The 20,988-nt window shown below is 38.0% G+C and overlaps 1 protein-coding gene across 2 annotated transcripts in view; it reads left to right on the top strand.

Annotated features, from left to right (window-relative positions):
• The window catches only part of PREX2 (phosphatidylinositol-3,4,5-trisphosphate dependent Rac exchange factor 2), a 237,988-nt gene that overhangs the window by 133,043 nt on the left and 83,957 nt on the right, over window positions 1-20,988 (top strand). For both annotated transcript variants that reach the window (XM_033126386.1, XM_033126387.1), the window contains exons 24-30: window positions 7,544-7,763; window positions 8,266-8,473; window positions 15,579-15,758; window positions 18,205-18,299; window positions 19,132-19,214; window positions 20,142-20,232; window positions 20,841-20,969. In XM_033126386.1, coding sequence (XP_032982277.1) covers window positions 7,544-7,763; window positions 8,266-8,473; window positions 15,579-15,758; window positions 18,205-18,299; window positions 19,132-19,214; window positions 20,142-20,232; window positions 20,841-20,969 — 1,006 coding nt within the window. The remainder of the gene's footprint in view (window positions 1-7,543; window positions 7,764-8,265; window positions 8,474-15,578; window positions 15,759-18,204; window positions 18,300-19,131; window positions 19,215-20,141; window positions 20,233-20,840; window positions 20,970-20,988) is intronic.

The raw sequence follows: 20,988 nt of genomic DNA, 5'->3' as shown, positions 1-20,988 counted from the left end.
GAAAGCTTGTACCTGAATAACAAGAAGCACTCTTTATTTAAATTGGAGGGGGAAGCATCTCAGTAGAAGGTGCAGCTGGTAAAGAGACCCCAAAGTACAAAGAAGGCAAGAGTGGGAGGGAGAGAACAGCCAGGCATAAGGTCGGAGGCTTAGGCAGGGACCAATATGAAGAGCTTGTGGACGCTTTGTACCTCCTGGAACTATTGAAGAAGTTTGGATTTCCTTCTTACATCAGTGAGAAGCAATTGGAAGCTTTTAAACAGGGAGAAGACTTCATCAGATTTAGGTTTTTAAAAGATCATGCTGGATCCTCTGTAGGAATGGATTGCCAGGGGCAAGAATGGAGGTAGAGAGACACGTAGGCAGCTATTGCAATAGTCCTGGTGAGTGACGATGAGAGAGAGCATGGGCTGCGTTAAAACCGGGGAGACGGAGAAAATTAGGTGGATTTGAGAATATATGTTAGCGATAAAGTTAATAGAAATTGATCTTCAAAACATATATTAGGTTTTGAATTTTTTCTATTTATAGCAGTGGGAGACTAGCTAATTCAATTATTTCCCTCCAAATGAAATGAGGCTGGTTGCTTAAAATTTGCCACAACCATACTAGGAAATGTTATTTATCTCAATGTTTATCGATGTGAGCTAACTGTGCATGTTTTATGTTCCTGATATACTATCTACATAAACGATAACCCCTGTATGTCCAGGTAGGTCTGCATAAGACGAGGGACATGCGTGAATGTACGAATACCCAAGGGGCCTCAACATTAGGTACCTCAGGTAGAATGGAACAAGGGGACGAGAGTCACGATGTCTTCCTTTAAGCACTTCCTGTAATGTTTGGCTGGTTAAGTTGACTATGCATTGTTATTGTAATTTTTTATAAGTCCACTTACTTGAAGAAAATGATATTCAAGATCACTGGTTAACTGTCACATCCTCCTTCCATGATTGTTGAGTTTACTCCGCCTATTTGAGTTTGGGAAAGATTTCATGGATATGCCTTGTTGAAGGTGAAGGACAAAAGAATTTCTTTTTACTTCTCCTGTCTCTGTAAGATGTGAGAGTGCTTTGAAGTAAAAATTAAGAGCTCTGCACAAATGCAAAATAATATTCCCCTTTTGAACACATTTTGAAAAGAAACATTCTACTTCAGAAATGGATCTATATGAGGTGTGATAGGAGTTCATTTTCTTTTATTAGTTTGATTTTCTTTGCACTTTCTTCTCTCCATTCATGCAACAATAGCAGTGGAAGTAGCTTAAAGAAATATACATGGACAAAGGTACATTATATAAATAAAACTAAAACATTAGGATGGGGCATATCAGGCATGGTATTGATTCAGCCGTGATAAGAAGGACCAAGATAACACAGGTTTAAAAAGACAGAAAGTTATTTCTCACTCACATGGAAGTCAAACCTGATAGGAATCCAGCGGGGTAGGGCTTGACCGTCTTCTAGGAATCCGTCTATATTTTTGCTCTCTCCCCTAGGATATTGCCCTGTTCTGCAAGGTCAAAGTTTGCTCACCACCATGTCTAAATTCTATCCTCTCAGAAGGGGAAAGAGCAAGCGGAGAGTAAAGATTTACCTTTTGAGGGCATCACCCAGAAGTTGTACACATCACTTCTGTTCACATCCTGTTAGTCATATAGTGAAAGAGTGGCTGGGAAATGTAGTCTCAATCTGGGCATCCGTGTGCCCAACTAAAACTCAGGGAATTTTATGATTAAAAGGAAGACAGAAAGATGGAAACTGAAGGAAAATTAGCAAGTAAATTTATAGGTAAATCTATGTTAGAATAGGTGCTATAGACCACCAGGGAAAAAGAGCCATAGGTAACAGATCCTAAGACTCTATTAAACCACAATTACTTCTGCACCAACCTAATAGTTGCTGAAGTAGAATATTATATTTGGACTTCAGCTTCGTGGTGGCCAAAATAAAAGGGAAACACAGTCTGTTACATATTTATCAGCACCCCTGGGTTATATACATGTTAAGAGAAGCCAAGTTTTTCTTGGACTGAGTTCTAAAATCTTTCATACTGGATTTCGAAGAGGCAATGCTAGGAAATGGCAGGGCAGTACCCATAAACATATCCCTGCCAAAGAAGCAGCAATTTGTTTTATGTGGCAGATATTTTTAATGCACTCTTTAATGAAAGGCAATGGTGTAGGTCGCAGACTCAGTTTCACAAAAGCAATGTTGTTGCAGGATGGGGCAGGAAGAATAGGGAAATATTTACTAAATGCATACCTTGTATGAAGGCAGTAGGGGCTTTCTGTAGTCAGTTACCTAACAATGCCTGCCCTGCCATACTCACAATCTACTTGGGAAGAAAGGTCAAAATACATGACATGAGTAATAATACACTGACTACAAAACCTACTAGGAGGTGCCACCATGAATGTTGGGACATGCTGGCAACCCACACCCTGATCTATATGAGGGTACTCCCTGGAGTTATGTAGCACACAAGCAGTTCGTGGTAGTTTGCTCCAAGTATCAGGCATTGCATGAGATCTTTTACAGTATGTGTATGTTGTGTCTTCTTACCAACACAGTGATATGAGATACTCATTTCTTTGATGAAGTGGCTGAAGCTCAGAGGGGTCAATTAACTTGCCCAAAGGCACACAGCTGGGAACAGCAGTGGAATTTAACCTTGCTCCCTTGTATTCTAAAGCTGGTTGTTGCTTGTTTGCCTGTATTGACACTGTGCTACACAGCTTTTATCATAGACAGTATGAATCTCATTCTAAGGACTATAGCATTTCAGGCAACGAGGAAGTGTTATGGATCAAATAGTGAGCAAATGCTAGCGGCTATAAGCTGGAAAGATTTTTCAGGGTGAAGAGGAAGAGAGATGGCACTCAAGTAAAGAGAGATACCATAAGTGAAGGCAAATATATAGACACGAAACTGATCTAATCAATGGAAAATTGGTATACTGCCTGGACCAGAAAGGAGGATTTGAGTTGGATGCGATTAAAAAAACAACAACAACATCAACAAAAACCTGACAAAATCTGATTTTTCCAGTGGTATTTTGGAGTGGCATAATGTTTACCTTTGTTTGTAAGAAGTGCAAGTTGATGGTACCTTGGACTCATGTAGAAGCATTGGGGAAAAAGAGAAAAGGATCAATTCAAGTTATGTCTGGGAGGTAACCTATATGCAACTTTATGATGGATTAGTTATGGCGGATGAAAAAGATGTTATTTCTTGTTTTCTAACAAATGTATGGTTTGCGATAAACTGAGGAGTGTATGTTGTAGGGATCAGAAGCATAAGGTTAAGGGTTTCCCCCCAAATGTTGGGGATTTTAAAAACATCATCCCGGTGAGTGAGACATGTCCTCCATGTTATTCCCTCAGGAGTAACAGGGAGACTGGCAAGCTTTTCAGGCAGAGATGGGCAGGAGAATGGACTGATTTTAGGTGATAAAAATAATGTCACTGAATTATGGAAAGCTCTTGTATGTACATTGTTGTTGTTAGGCCTTGAAACAGCCATGTGTACTGAGTACTCTTACCGTCTTGTTTCTAAGGAAGATTAAGGACTTGTTTCAAGACATAGTTGGCAAGTGGCTGACTAAGTGTCAGCCCTAAAGAATGCTCTCACTTGATTTTTATTTTCAATTTAGAAATAAAAAGAAACTTGTCGTCAACTAGGACTTAGATGCTTTAAAAGCTATCCCTTTCATCATCTCTCCTTAACCATAAACGTATTTAGAATCATTGGCTCTCCTTCTCCCTAGACAGAGAAACTAGCTTAGCAAGAAAATATTTCAAAAATCGTTTCTATTTGGACAAAATTTAGATACCTAAGATAATAGCCTTCATAGGTCGTGTAAGGTTAGTTCTGTTTGCATATCAAATGCATGACCACAGAAGCTACAGCCTTTGTGAATATATTTTTAATTTCTACATATTGACTTTTAAACTATTATTAGCAACAGAGGAAGGCTTCACACACCACTCTTTGTGTTAAATAAAATGTATCCATAGAAACTAAAATTTCAAAGAGGCTGGCTTGCCTTTATTTTGACTCTTAAAAGTTTGGGGTTTTAAAAATAGAAACTGGTTGATATCTACATTTTCTGGAGCCAGGCTGCAGCAGTCATAACCGGTTTCCTGGCCAGTTGTGCAGACCACACGTGGTTTATGACACGTGCACGAGAGAAGTCTGGACCTTCACTGCAGACCTGAGTTGAATCCACCTCTGAAGCACCATGTGTTGGCGAGCCAGGAGTAAAACTGTGTACTGTTTGGAGGCACATTCTCCTTGTAAATTGTCCTAGAACCCTTTTTAATTCTAGATTCTTCTGCTTTATAATAGGTCCATAATTGGGCTTATGTCGGGTGTCGGGGATACTTCATCTATACGTGTATTTCCTGAGCTTTTAAGGGAGAGTTCCTGTTTACACAAAAATATTACAAGTAGGCAACAAAGCCTTACTTGGAATGCTCCAAGTACCTTTAGTTATTAGTGCCACATAAGCTTCCACCTGATGTATGGATGGGGAAAATTGTAGGTAAAATTTTTCCCCATGTCCCCTTCCCCGATACAAAATTTTTACAACTCCATGCCAATGGGGTTTTACACTGAACTGAGATAGGAGGCTATCTGCAAAATAATAGCCTACCTTTGTTTTATTTTTGACTTTTAGGCAAGTGACTCTAACTGGATTCAAATGTGTTATCATGTTCAATAATTCCTGAACTAACTACCAGTGCATTGAAAACTTAAAGGCCCATTTCCAAGAAATACTTTTTATTCCTGTCAATATATAAATATGCCTTATTATCACCTATGTTGAAAAAGAAGTATTTCCCCTGACTCTTATTCTCCTCTCCGTCTGCTCGCCCAGCGACAAGCCCGGAGGGAAGATAGCACTATTTTCATAAGGCTCCTCCTCCAAGAGAGGCTCTTAGCAAAGACCATTCCTCTCTGACGTTCACTCTTTTGAAAGAGGTCAGGCACCTTCAGACATGTGGTTACACACCCCTGAGTATATGGAAACGGGCAGCATAGTATGTTCACAGACTCTTGTATTGATATACATGTTGGAAAGCTATAGGAACGGTGTCACTGGAAAGGGGGTCTTCCCCCTACTTTCTCCGATGACTCCAGTAACTCTGCATTACATCTATTCACGTTCTTCTTCAGCACTTACCAAAATTTCTAGTTAACTGGCTGTTATAATTATTATATAATTGTGATATACATATAGTCATATATATGTAACTTTTATATAAGTATATATATTATCTTCTCTATATTATATATTATAATGCATATGTTATATATACTTATATATGTTACATATAAACTATAATAATATCATTATCTATAACAATAATATTATATTGTTTTTACCTGTGTCCCTTACTAGACCATGAACTCCATGAGGGTGAAGGCTGGATTTCCAGCGTTTAACACAGCGCCTGGAATAGATGCTTCTCTTCACATTTTTGAATGAATGGATATTAGTTAAAATGAAAGAAGGCAAGACAAGTGTAACTGTCTACTATGGTAGATGTCGTGACATAAATCAATTTGTGTGCTTTTCTGAGTGCCGTGGGAGGTGTACCTGAGGGTTTTGTTCCCCCTCTACAGTAGAAAGGAGTTTTTGACTGAAAGTTTACATTACTATCAAATTTGTTAGTTATTTTGATGATAGTTTCCTGCATTTTAGTCCAGTGCCCCTTATATCCTACTAGATGCTAGGACTTCACTGAGCTCTGTGGCTTCTGACATGTGATATGAAAACACAGTTTAATATACATATAAGATGGCTCATATTCTAATGGTGAGCTTATATTTCGAAGATGTGGTTTTTGGTATCACATCTTTATTCTTGAAGTTACCCTAGAAAAGTTAGATAGTACACAGTAGTAGCCTTAACTTTTGTTCTTCTTAATGCCCAAACTACTACTCTACTAGTAGAATAAATAGATAGGATCTGGTTATAGTTTTCAAGCAAGAAGCGAGCATAGAGATGATTTAATTCATAGCACTTATTTTGCCAAAAAAGATAACGACAGTGACTTGCCTAGCATTTCATCAGTTATTGGGGTGACATAACTCAAACACGGGTAGCTGGGTGGTTCTCCGCCCTTTTGTTTTGGAAACTAGAATCCAGTTCAACTCTGTGAGATGCCTGTTCACGGTGCATAAGACAGACATAAGCCTTACCCTCAGAGAGTTCACCATCTGCTAAGGAAAACAGAGAAAGGAAATCATTTGTGATTATAAGGAGGGTTACAGTGTGCTGTAACCTAGCACCTAACCAGAGAAATTGAACCTAGACCAGGGCTCAGGGAAGGCCTCTTGATGGTTTCACAGAACTTGAAAATGCATAGGAGTAAATTTGTCGGTGAGAGAAGAACATATTCTAAGCACTCTGAATAGTGTGTCCGATGAATGAGTAGATGGTGTGTGAGAAGAATTGAGTGAAGGCCAGAAGGAGCCCAAGGATCAAGGGAAAAGGAGCTGGAGACAAATAAGCTTGGATCAGACTTCGGGCAGCTAGGTACACCATGGCAAGAGTGAGATGGATTTCGATTGCAAGATTCTAAGCAGGGGAGTGGCTGTCCTTGGAAGTCATGTGAAGCCTCTGAGGATGGCTTTATTCTCAATGGCCTAAGAGCAGAGTCCACACCAGTCCTCAGGCCAATCCTGATCCCGCTGCTCAGCAGTGATTGGCAGAAAGCGTGGGATGTGCAATTGGTTCTGCCCGTCATCCTGTCATTCTGCGTCAACACCGCCATGCCTTGCTTTCTAACCTCCTCACAGACCTCAGGTTTGTATTGGGTTTCTGACAATGTTTGGAATAATCCCATCTTCTTCTACCCTTTGACCTGTCAGCTACCCTATTCTGCCACTTTGCCTCTCTTTAAAGATGGAGATCCTATATTGGTGTCCTAGGACACTGATTTGTCTGTCAGATTCTCAGCTGTGTGTGGATTTGAGTCCTAGGTTACTTAAATTCATTTCTTTCCTTTTTTTTTTTTAATGTGTGTATTATTGGTGAAATTATATATTTTTTTAGTTTTATTTTTTAAAATTTTTATTGGGGAATATTGGGGAACAGTGTGTTTTTCCAAGGCCCATCAGATCCAAGACAAGCCGTTGTTTTCAACCTAGTTGTGGAGTCGTTGTTTTCAATCTGCTTATGGAGGGTGCAGCTCACTAGCTCATGTGGGAATCAAACCGGTGACATTGCTGTTATGAGCACAGGGCTCTAACCAACCAAGCCAACTGGCCACTCCAAATTCATTTCTTTCAGCTTCTAACTTACAATCAGAATTTCAAAGGAATCATATGCATTTGCTGCCTCTGTTGCTTTGCTTGATTAAGAATGTGTCGACTCTAAAACAGTGACTTAATTTCTAACAATTTATAACTTTGTTCATTCCAATTGCCATGATTTCTTTTTCTTTGGAGTTTGCCATGAATGATGGAAATGAAATGTTTGTGTTATCACTGCATGTTCAACTGTTTTTTATTTCTTCTTTAATTTACAGTTCTCTCGTGTACTAAAGAACAGAGCCTGGCCCACCTTTAAACAAGCCAAATCGAAAGTCTCCCCATTGCACAGCAGTGACTTCTGCCCTACCAATTGCCATGTCAATGTGATGGAAGTTTCTTATCCCAAGACATCGACCTCCCTGGGGAGTGCATTTGGTGTTCAGCTGGATAGTAGGAAGCATACTTCTCAGGATAAAGAGAACAAATCTGAGCAAGGTATGTTAGCGTTTGAAACTTGATCAAATAATGAAAAGTCGTGCAGGCAATCATAACTGTTCCCACATTCTTGAAACTGGATAGATCCCTGGTGTGTAAGCAAGTCTGAACATTTATCAAGACAGGATTCCTCACTAATCTTTATTTGGATGATGATGCGTAAATGTTTATAGAATGAAAATGGAGTTATTATACGTATGTTAGGCCCCGCTCATCCTGCTGTGAAAACTGTTAACCTGAAATGGCCCTATAAATGAGAAAAATACAGGGGGAACAGCTGTAAGAGATGCATAATGTCCTTCTCCACCATCACAGCAGGATGTGATATTGAGATGTATTCCTAACTTGTAATCTCCCCATAAGCTTTGATTCCTGAATTAAACTCAACATTGGATTGGCAACTTATTTTATGTAAACTCGGGCCTCTCAAATGAGTTGTGCTGGATGGTTACTATAAGTTAAAGGTAGTAAATATTACTGTGGATTGATTCTAACCCCTCAGGGAAGCTGAGCCCTATGGTGTACATTCAGCATACGATTACAACCATGGCCGCCCCCTCGGGCCTGTCTTTGGGACAGCAGGACGGCCATGGGCTCCGGTATTTGTTAAAAGAAGAAGACTTAGAAACCCAAGATATCTATCAAAAACTGCTGTGCAAACTTCAGACTGCACTGAAAGAAGTGGAGATGTGCGTCTGTCAAATAGATGAGTAAGTATTTTATTGATTATACTTTTAACAGTGCCTCATAAAAGAGATGTGGAAAAGGAGACTTTTGAACATCCATCCTTCTCTCTTTAGTTTTTGGAAATGTAGGTAGGAGATTGTTGCTGACCGTATAGATCCTCTTCATTCTAACACCTTAAAAGTGATAAAACATGGCAAAATCAATATATCAATATATCCATCTATATCTATTTATAGATATACCTACATATAGATATAGATATAGATATAGATATAGTTTAAGGAAGCATTTGATATCGGGAAAGATTTTATCATATAGAAAACATTAAATATGTTTTCATGTGAAAATGTTAAATTGGAAAATGTGATTGAAAGAGTACTGTGTATAGGGATTTCCTGGTAGCCTTTATAAAACACAGCATAATACTTGGTGCATAGGCACTCAATCGATGTTTGGGAAAAATATAAAATATTTTTGTAAATCCTAACACACTTCTTAAATTACTAAATCCAAACTTAGGTATCCCTTGGACCAATGACCAATACTTTTTTTTCCCTACTTCTGATTGAATTAATAGTCTACAAAGCAATGACCCAACTAGCTGTGCCAGTAATTAGAAAGTTAATACCAAGTAAGACAGTGGAAGTTAATTAGAACTTTTCCAAAGAGATCAATGCTGATTCTTATTTAAGAGTTTGATGCTTTGAGAACAGCCTGGACTTTGTAGGATGATTTTCCACATCATGTGTGGTCAGAAAAGCATGGGATTTGGGGTAACACAGTTTCTCATGTAAAAAACAGGTGAAAATAATAACACATTAGAAGCTTGTGGTAAAAACTATAAAAGTTATAGTTTTAGTAATTCACATAGTATGTAGTAGCATCATGCTTGCTCATCATTCAAGGGATTGAAATTGGTGAATGTATCCAAAGTTGGTAGACTCTAAAAATCGTATGAACACCATTAATTCTCTTTTTTTTTTGTAGCACTGTGAAATTACAGATTTAGATTGCTAGCAGATGTGTGTTGTGTAGTTCACACACGGAAACACCATTTCATATTTCCATGGATAATTCAGTTTTGACAAAATATTTAAAACTTATTCTAAGCCCTTTGTTGCAAATAGACATGATACTAACTAAGTCGATCGACACAATCTCTTATTTTACTCATCTTTGAAATTTAGACATCAAATTCACCATATTGAATGCATCACATTTCTATAAGATGGTCTTTAAATATTTACAATTTACTATGCCATTTTTTCCTAATGTTTTAATGCGCTAATATAGAATTAAAATTCTGTTTTCTTATGTCTACTATGCTAGTTTTAAAAATATACAAATATGATACTGTGACTGCCCCGTTTACAGAATGAATTAAACAGTTGCGAAGAGAAGCTGTTTTTAAATAATTGTATGATACTTTTGAATTGTCTTAGAATGGCCTTGTTAACTTGTGACAGAGAAATTCATATTTTAGGACATTATATTTTCCTTTATTTAATAAATCAGATTTTATTATATGATATGTTTTAGATTTTATTATATGATATGTTTAGATATATTAGAAACCATTTTTTTTTCCCCTGAGGTATTTAGGAAATGGATAGAGGAAGACTTACTGTGTTTCCCCGAAAATAAGACCTAGCTGGACCAGCTCTAATGCATCTTTTGGAACAAAAATTAATATAAGACCCAGTATTATATTATACCCAGTGTTATATTATACCCTGTATTATATTATACCCAGTATTTATTATATTATATTATGTTATGTTATGTTATATTATATTATATAAGACTAGATCTTATATTAAAATAAGACCAGGTCTTATACTAATTTTTGTTCCAAAAGACACACTAGAGCTGATGGTCCGGTTAGGTCTTATTTTCGGGGAAACACGGTATTAATGAGGTAATAAATAGTGGCATAGCATCGTGTATCCTGGATTTCAGAAGGTTTTGGGAGAGAATCTAGACCAATCCCATATTTCCAATCAGTCCAAGAGTTACTATTCCTACTTTTCAGGTGGGTCCTTTATTCATGGCAGGCTTCTTGACCTGCCTGAGTGAACACTGCCTCGGAAAGGAAGCTTCTAAAATGTTAACTACCCAGCACTGCCTGGCAATTGTCCAGGTTGTGTTTGTTTATGTTAATTTTTTGGCTTTTCATTTTTAAGTTCAGCTAATGTAGTTATACTGTAAAAGAAAATGGTTAGAGTCACAGGGCTTCCTTTCCTTGGTTTAAAATGCTTCATATTTAAAGCACTAATTGCAGAAAGGGGTTAAGCTAATTTTATTAACCAAAACTACATACAATGCTTACCTATTTTTATTTTTTAAATTTTTTTTAAGTTCATTGGAGTGACAATTGTTAGTAAAGTTACATAGGTTTCAGGTGTACAATTCTGTAATACATCAGGTATAAATCCCATTGTATGTTCCCCACCCAGAGTCAGTTCTCCTTCCATCACCATATATTTGATCCTATTTACCCTCATCTACCCTGCCCTTACCCCCTTGTCGTCTGGTTACCTATTTTTACTTAAGATTTCCCCACTTTGTTCTTCTAAAAGCCTTTACCCAACTGTGCATGCCTATTAAGAAAGTGACATGAAGTGAGCAAATGATTTGAGAAACTACCTTGGTCTCCTCTGTGTGTACTGTATAATTTAGTTCTAAATATAAATATGTTCCACATAATTCAATGTGCGGTTTAATCACCTTAAAGCAGGACAGTTGTCCAAGAGCCTGAATCTCAGATTGCCCTTAGTATTCAGAGATGTTGCCGTGCAGTCAAGCTTGACAAATTATTTGAAAAGCTCGTTACCAAACAATTTTCCCACCATGTAGTAATTATTCTTGGTCAGACATAGATGTCTCTGTAGAGTGGAGAAGCAGAGCTCAGATGCTTTGCCAAGTTTTGAGAGAAACCGCCTCACCACATCTCATTGCAAACACTTCTAGAAGATATTCGTTCCTGTGAAAGGCACTGGTGTTGAACTGGTCTGACAACAAGTCTGGTTACCCCGTCACTTGGGAATACTTCCCCTAGAAATATTTTTATTTAATCCATAGGCATTCCACGAAATCTTCTACTTTGTTCAGATCCAAAGGTTCAACTGGAGATGAATTTGCTGTCTAGTAACATGAAATCAGGTGATGTCATGAATTTGATCACTACTTTGTGATTCCCATTTCATTTTGGGATGCTAAATACTTTTGCCTTGTAATGGGTTATTTTCTAGTTAATGACACTTAGGTACTTAGACATAAGTGAAAGGAAAAATAATTTATGGATAGTTCAAAACCTTTCACAGGATTTTAAAAATACAGGATTTGTGTATTCTCACAGGGAGGAAATGAAGAAAGAGCTTTGGGGGCTATTGAAGATTGGACATTTGGGAACAGACTTCATTTTGCAGGAGCCAGATGCCCAGGAGTGAACGATGAACAAACCACATTGTAGGACATTTAGCGAGCTGGGGGGTTATGGATAGTAATGGTAGGGCTGGTGGTGGAATTATCTTTGAGGTTTCCCAAGCATTTTTCTGGTAAATATATAAAAGAGGGCACAGCTTCATAAAAACTAACGTATTATACGCGCTTATGCACCAGGCACAATTATATCATTATATGCACAACTTATTTTGTTTTCACAGTCTCTCGATGATGTGGATTAAAAACCACTGGGACGTATCACAGATACGTCAGACTTAAATTTGTTCCAAAACTGATTCTAGGTTTCATCGTACTCAAATCCATTTCCACCCTTCCACCATCAAGGTCTTTCCTTTCTCAGTCAAGTATTTCCCGTCTCTTCAACCTAGGACGCCAGAACCTGGGCATCAGCTTTGATACTTCTCTTTCCTTCCCCTTCACCTCCAGTACCACATCAAGTTCTGTCAGTTTATACCTCAGAATGTATCCACCCCAGCACCTTAGACCGAGTCAATCATCATCCTCTCACAAATGCCCCCTGTAGGGGTTTCCAGCTGTGCCTCTCTCTGATACATGCTACATTCAACAGGTGCCAGAGAGGTTTGTAAAGGTCAGGCTAGTCCCCTGCTTCAAGCCACTTAATGGCATTCCAATGCAATTACTGTCACAGGCCTGACTGTGGCCTGCACAGCCCTCCACGGACTTCTCCCGTCCCCCTTTCCAAACTCATCTCCTTGAGCTCTATCTGTACTCGCCTCTTTCTGTGCCTGGAACTTGACAAACTGCCTGGTCGGCCCTGCTCCTGAGATCTGCATAGCTGGCCTTCTCGGCATGTAAGTGTCAGGCTAATGGCATATGTGTGGAGAGGCTGTACCTAGTTCCCTAGGTCCCTATACAACTGTTTTGTTTTGTTTTGTTTTTTTACCCATGTCATTGTCGTGTTCACAGAAAGTCTAAAGCCTCACAGCTAGGTTTCCTTTCTTCTTACTTCTCCATACCCATCAGGGTCACGGGGTCTTCTGTCCACATTGACTTCACTCAAGTCCAGGCTCATGGAGCGCTCACCAGATGGAATGTCGCTGATTGTCACCGTAGAGAGTGGGAGTGAGGCCGACCGCACACCCAGGCATAATGGCTTTCCCTTAGGAGGGCCCCTTGTCTCCTCCACTCACACTGCATTGGTGAGAGCAAGTCATGTGGTCATTTGTATCCTCACAGGCAAGGGGAGACCACGCAGTCATGTGCCCAAGAGAACAGGGATGTGTGGACAGCTCTAAGGAGCAGCTTCCTCACTCCAGAGTGTGCAAGATATGCAGGGAGAGGGCATTCTGCTGAATTTGCAAAGTACATATATGTGACAGTGTGTCTCACTCATCCCATCTCTAAAATAGGATTAATAATAATAATAATACCAACTTCATAAGGTGGTTTTAGGGATTGAATGAATGAATCCCTGTTAAGTTGTTTGCATAGTGACTGGACTAAGAGCTCAACTAGGATGAAGATGATGGTGATGATAATATTTAAATCTCAATTTAATAGAAAAACACAGATAGGTGCATATACTGCATACAAAACTCTTCATTAATCTTCAGGAAAAGATTGATCTGGAATGGCAGGCTGCTCAGGGTTTTAATTCAGAATTAATGGACCTAGAGCATAAGAGCAAAAGTATAGGAAAATGTTTCTGCATGCAATGCAATATCAAACAAATATTAAGTTTGATGCCCTGTTATTGCTTTTAAGAATCTAGACATTTTATGCAAAACATGGTGTCAAAAACACTGTTTTTCTAGCATTTTTTTTTTGTTAGCCTAACCTTTGTTCCCACAGGATCAGAGCAAGCATGATGGCAGCTGTTTAAAATGAAAAGTAAATGTGTGAATATAATCCATATAACTTTGAAAGAAATGTTTATGCTTAGCCTCATGGCTTCTAATTTAAAAGAGGCGTAGAATGCAGAGGACTCCTTGCAGAATGAAAACTCCTGTACCTGTCCTCTTTGTCAGAGTTCATACATCTATCTGCCTGTGCAGCGTGGAGCTTGGGTAATTGGAGTTAGTCTGATGTTTTAATCTGTTGAATGGAGGGAGGGAATACGTACATAATATGTTTTACAAGACATAAAGTATCCTTCCAATAGAAAAACTGCGTTTAAAATAATCCTTAGCCTCGCAGGGCCTTGAGCAATGTAACATAGATTCCTGATTTTCACTTATGTCTAAAAAACTTTAAACCACCAAAATGTTATTCCAGTATCGTCTCACATTGAGATCCTGCCTGACTACACTATTTGAAGTTGCAATTCTGGCTTCCTTCCCTCTTTATTTTTCTCCTTGACATTTGTCACCATCTGATGTCCTACACAGTTTACTTGTTTGTTGTTTGTTTCCTTCCAGGAGAATTTACACTCCCAGAGGGCAGGGGCTTTTGTTTGTTTTATAAACTGCTATATCCACGGCACTGAGTACAATGCATAGTATAATAAATATGTCTAATTAATTACTTAGTAAAAGCAGTGTACAAATCTTTATTCGATGTACAACATTGGGTTTGATATTATGGAATATATTTATGAGCGGTATAAGACATTTTCATGGTCTCAAAATAACAAAGCAAATGACATTGCTATGGAAAAATGAGTCATCGCTCTTTGGTACATGAGAAGATGATGGTTGGCTGAAAGATCCACACACAGGCCCTTTTTCAGATGCGCTTTAATTCATTTTACAAGTTTCATAGCATGTTATTTTATATTAGTAAAGACCAATTCCATTCTTGTATAATTTTGAGTTAGATAATAGAAATCTTTTACAGCCAAACATTCAGGGCGAGAGTGGTGGAATCAGTGCTCCTGAAAATCCAAAGTCAAGTTTGCCACTAATTCAGCATCTGCAGGTATTGTTTTAGCCTTGAGCCAAGTTGGGAGAGCTCTTCCTTTGGGCAGATTTGTGACATTTTATCGTGATGGGATTGCAGATGATGTGAGAGAGCGTCTGCTGGCTTCCTACCCTCACCTTGGGTGTGACTGTTTAAGGTCTTATGATCAGGGCGTCGAGGACTCCCGTTACTCTGAGCAGGGAGAAATGATTGACAATGCAATACTCTCCCTGTCAGCTAGATAAAGCCTGGGAGGTACCCATGGCAGGGCTCAATGGGTAGGTGGGTTTTTAATATCTGTGGGTAAGCCAGTGAGGATATTTAAGCACATTTAGTGTTTGGTTTAATATTTGGGTAGCACTGTAAAGTTTCCCAGGTATTTTCATATGGTGGTGGTAATAGCTGGGGGAGAAAGGTGACACCCGTTACGTACCAGGAATATGTTCTTCTCATTTTATTCTGTCAGCAATCCTATGGGCTAGTTATTCTTGTAATTCCCATTTCATAGCTGTCAGAGAGACTATCCCAGCTTAGCTATGATAACAAAGCTAATAATTTAAGAGACTCAGGATTGGAACACAGCCTTCAAGTCTAAATTATGTGCAATTTCTATTACTTATTCTGAGAGAAACAAGTGAAGTTTTCATGACAGGCTTTTTATGCAGTAGGGTATTTACACTACGTGAAACATAGACGTACTTTAGACATATTTATAAGCCTATCATGGCAACAAGAAATGTAGTTATCTGTACGAGCCAGTTTGAAAATGTGCATTTATTCTTTTTTTTTAATATCACAATGCAGCCTTCTGTCTTCGATAATGTATTCTCCTAAATTAGAACGTAAGACGTCAGAGTGCATAGTCCCAACAGACAGTGACAATGAGAAGGGAGAGAGAAACAGCAAACGAGTCTGTTTTAATGTGGCAGGAGATGAGCAGGAAGACTCAGGTCACGACACTGTCAGCAACAGAGACTCCTACAGGTAATTCATTAATTCCTTAAACTCATTTAATCAACAGTCAAACGTAATTCTGTATTTTCCACAATGGTCTTGAAAACATTTTTGGATTGTTGTTTTTGTTTATGACTCTTACAGAACAGCCTCTTACCAACACCAGACAAAGCATAGTAAGGCAACATAATCTTTTGAAGTCTTCCCTTTTCTTATCTGAGTCCTACGGGAAAAGCATTTTCTCTAGCTGTGTGGACTTAATTTGGGAAGCTTCTTGTTGTAGTACGGATTGTGTAATGTGTGTAGCAAATAAGCAAATTGTGTCTATGTTAACATTTTTCAAATGTCTGTTTCTGATTATTGGACAGGTGGGTAGTAAAGAAGAGTTCTTTTTGTCTTGTTTCTCCCCTTTCTTCTTATATTCTGGGTCCCAAGCTAATTGGACGAATCTCACGTGCTCACCTCCATGACCTGCTTTGGGTGTTTTTCCTTCTGACGCATGCCTTCTGTGGGATTTTGGTAGGGCTGTTGTAACAAAGTACTAAGAACTGGGTGGTTTAAGCAATAGAAATTTATATATTATCAGCAGTTCTGGTGCTAGAAGTCCCAAATCAAGATGTCAGCTGGGTTGATCCCTTCTGAGGGCTGCGAGGGGGTGATCTGTTCCAGGCGTCTCTCTCTGGCCTGTACATGGCCGTCCTCTCCCTCTGTCTCTTCACGTCCTTTTCCTTCTAAGCCAAGCATGTCTCTGCGTCCACATTTCCTCTTCTTAATAAGGACACTGGTCATACTGGACTAGGGCCCAGCTTAATGACCTCATTTTAATTTGATCACCTCTGTAAAGACCCTCACTCCAAATAAGGTCACATTCTGGGATCCGGAGTGTTCGGCTTAGCGTAAGAATTTGGGGGGACACAATTCAACCCAGACAGCATCCACCCTCTATTGTCGTCTTCCTGCCAGACTCTCAAACGATGGCTCCTTAACTACAAGTTGCTTTTTCTCCTTTGAATCCTTGTATCCTTGTACCACCTGAAACCTCACTGAGGACTGTTGCAACCTGACATTTACCGTGTTTCCCCAAAAGTAAGGCCAGGTCTTACATTAATTTTTCCGTATATTATATTAGGGCTTATGTTTCATGCTGAAAAATCACACTAGGGCTTATTTTCCGGTTAGGTCTTATTTTCGGGGAAACATGGTATGCTGTGTTCAGCTTCAGCATCTCCTGTTTTATTTACAGTAATTGAAGACAACAACTCTCTTATTCATGCTTATTTATTACACAGTGTTTTACAATCAACAGATATTAAGTATTGTTATTCAAAGTTATTCCCATCAGAGATGTTTAGTATACACCAAGAGATGACATTAAAAACATATTTTTACCAGACAAGTCGGGGAACAGAACAATCTGACATAATTCCCACCACAATCCTGGGTGGTAGGTTCTGATATTAACTCCATTTTACAGGTAAGAAAGCTGAGGCCCACTGGACTTACCTAATTTACCTATGAAACCGGTGGTCTAGCTCACAGTTTGTCTCTTAACCACTCTACTATTCCAATTTCTACGTGAAAAGGATTTTAACGAATACATACGAGTTAATTATTCCTAGATATTTAATATTATGTCACACAGATGAACTACTTTTACCATTTCATTTACTTCTAGCTTCTAAGGATACCAATATGCTCTCTAATAGCATGTGGTTTCTCTCCAGCGGCAAATTGTATGTCTAAAAATACTTTCTTACCTCAACGTCTAGTTATCGAGTAATTAAAGTTGCCCTCACAGTCTTCCTCCAGGCGAAAATAGAATTTTCCAATGTCAATTTAAAGTTAAATAAGTCATTTTTACTTATTGTGAGAGGACAAAAATACGAAATCTCCTGCACTATTTCGGAAAGCCATACTACATCCATTCACACACAACCATCTTAAACCTTCTTTCTCTTGACATCCAGCGTTATTGAACATTTGTTTACAAGGCACACGTCCTGTGCTGAACTCTGAGGTGCCGGTCATCCCTGAGGGAGCTCAGAGTGCCATGGAGAAGTTATAATTTCGGCTTCCAGAAAGGGTTGAAAGGCAGAGATCATGAAACAGAAGTTGGTCTCTATTCACAAATAAACTCCACGCATGTGCCATCAAACAGATTATAAAGAATTTGAAGTTTGGTTTGACTCCTATTTTTATAACTATACATTTAACAACTTTTTCTAACTATGCATTTTTTTAGACATTCATTGAGAATTAGACTATATGGCATAAAAAATGGAAATATGATTGACTTTAAAATACATACTTTTAAAAAAGTAAGATGAACTGTGTCAGGCAAGTTTACCTTTCTCATAATTCTCTATAAAACATACTAATAAATAGAATTGTGACATAGTGAGTTTATCTAATAAGAAATCACCGGGAAACTTTGGCAAATGGACTTTGACAGTAACACCTAACTCCCTCTTTTCAGCGACTGCAACAGCAATCGGAATTCAATCGCCTCCTTCACTAGCATTTGCAGCAGCCAGTGCAGCTCGTATTTTCACAGTGATGAAATGGACTCAGGTGCGTTTCCTGAATGAAGACTTTGTACTTCTCGATGATAGTTCTATTGGACACACTTCCAAGGGGTTAACTTGTTTGATCCTTATGCGTTTTTACCTTTTATCCGTCGTTCTTGGTGAACTCACATACTACATTTCAGATTTATGTGCTTGGTAAAGTCACTTTCCCCATCCCATTATAAATAGTGCATTAAAAAGAGATGAAACAAACAAACTTTTTCATTATCTTAACATATGGTTTATGATCTTTCTGTGGTACTATGAAGGATGAGAGGTACACAGGAGGCAAGTTTTATTGAAACGTTAGGCATGGTGGATTGGGTGTGGAGGTAGGAAGGGCTTTGAAACTAAGGACTTTTAAAACAGTTAGATGCACCTGAAATGTCTTTTAAATGGGTGAAGGGGGGGATGGGTATAGGGACAGGGGTGATTAATGAGAAAAACACTGATATAAATATAAATATTTTGTTCTGCGTGTGTTATGAAAGAAGATTTTTCATCTAATTAGGATAAATCTTGATTTTTAAATCTGCAGTGTTCAACTGTTCAACCATTAGAAAAACATACCATCTGAAAGAATTATTAACACAGAGTACCGCAGTGTTCTTTCTGTGAGGCATTCTACTTTCACCTCAGTTTCCAAACATCAGTAATCTGATATCTTAAGAGCTATTAAATCTTTTAGAATTCATTTTCTGAACATGAGAACTAAGGAAAGGAAGAAGAGCTCATGTTTAAATATTTTTTATTTTATTTATTTTAAGATATTTTGCAGTGTTAAATGTAAGATTAATGGGTGTTTTGTTGTTGTCTTTTGTTATTTTGATATCTAGGTGATGAACTTCCTCTGAGTGTTCGCATTTCTCATGAAAAACAGGATAAGATACATAGCTGCCTTGAGCATCTTTTCAGCCAGGTATGATTGGGACAGTTGGTAGTTTTTCTACAGACTAAACTATCAGGAATCTGTTTTTCAGATGTATTGAAAAGAGCTTGTGATCTGTTCCTCCACCCTCTTTACCTCAATTTCCACAATTTAAAACGGGATAAAGATTTTTTTAGCCAACTAACACAAAGGATCGTTGTGAATTTCAAGTATTTTACAATCCTTGGAAAGTTATAAAGAGTTATACACAGGACTTATTCTTTTTATTGTTTGTTTGTTTGTGGGTTTTCAGAATCCCTTATGACATTTCTTGCTCAACTTTATTACTAATTTCAAAAAGCACAAGATTGTCTCATGTTGGTGTTTTATAGTCTTAAAACATTTATATCCATAACCAAAATTTACAGCGTAGAAGCTTTTACTACCTTAAAAGGTATTTCAATAGCTTTTAGGTTATTTTTATTTAAATAATTCTAGAACTTTTACTTGTTTTTGTGAAGTGAATTTATATTTTGTATTAATATACAGTAGGATAATAAGAAAGGTCATTGCAAATGTTATTAGGTGAGTTTATAGTAATATTTTATTTAAAGGTAGATTTCACAGGAATCATGAGATTTCAAAAGTAATTGTTGCTTTATGAAAAAAAAAATTTTGTAAGCTTTGCTCTCTAAAATATATACAAAGGGTGCCAAAAAAAATGTATACACATCTTAAGAAAGGAAAACAAAGCTGTATTAAAATTATGCTGTGGTAACCACTTTGAGCACCTCTTGCAATTGCAGAAGTCAAATGTGACTTGTATTCATCTTTTGTTGTTGGTTTATAGTGAGTATCACAATTTTAATACAGTTTTTTCCTTTCTTAAAATGTGCATACATATTTTTCTGGCACCCTCTGTATTATGTATTGTGTAACTCTGAATGTAACTGTCAGATATCTCTGCTGTTTTGCTAGGTGGATTCCATTACCAATCTCCTAAAAGGGCAAGCTGTTGTGAGAGTCTTTGAGCAAACCAAGTACCTCACCCCAGGTCGAGGATTACAAGGTACAGTTTAAAAAGTAACTATTAGAAGCCATTGGGAAACAAAGTATGGTCATGAAGCAAAAGCAAAATACAAGAAGAAAAGTTCTGGTTGCTTATGTTTCATAATTTCCTTAACACTACTTTTATTTTTGTAATGTTTGAGTATGTGTAAAAAAACGGTATAAGACCTTTTCAGTTTCTTTGTAAGTTAAAATGTTTAATGCCAGACTGAATGGAAATGAGTTCATTGAAGAAACGTAAGTGTCCACTTGCTTTGACTGAAACCAAGCTCCCAGTGGTAGGGAAGGGGTTTTGGGAATGTCAGGGGGCAGACAGAACAGTCAAACACAACAGTACCTAGAGCTGCCTTTTTCTGACATCTAGTTTAGGATGTTGAAAGTATAGTTTTTATCTAAGTTTGCTCCTTTGTTTAGATATTTGTAAGAAAATAATACATTAAAGATTGACATTTTAGATTTAGCAGTTTTCTTTTGTGATATAGCTCAAGAAATTACCTCCATGACAATAACTTAGAACGATGGCCGCAAAAACAAGAGGATTCTGAAGTTGACAGGCTTGTTAACTGGTAAATAGTTGAGAATTAAGAGAGATTTTTTGTGTTTATTTAGAATTTCAACAGGAAATGGAACCAAAGCTGAGTTGTCCAAAAAGGTTAAGACTTCACATCAAGCAGGACCCTTGGAATCTTCCCAGCAGCGTCCGGAGTCTTGCTCAGAACATCAGAAAATTTGTTGAAGGTCAGTATGAAAAGCAGAG

This window comes from Rhinolophus ferrumequinum, chromosome 14, assembly GCF_004115265.2.
Source record: "Rhinolophus ferrumequinum isolate MPI-CBG mRhiFer1 chromosome 14, mRhiFer1_v1.p, whole genome shotgun sequence".
In the NCBI taxonomy this organism is placed as follows: Eukaryota; Metazoa; Chordata; class Mammalia; order Chiroptera; family Rhinolophidae; genus Rhinolophus; species Rhinolophus ferrumequinum.
The sequence above is the reverse complement of the archived record's forward strand: the minus strand, read 5'-3'. Positions and strand labels throughout refer to the sequence as shown.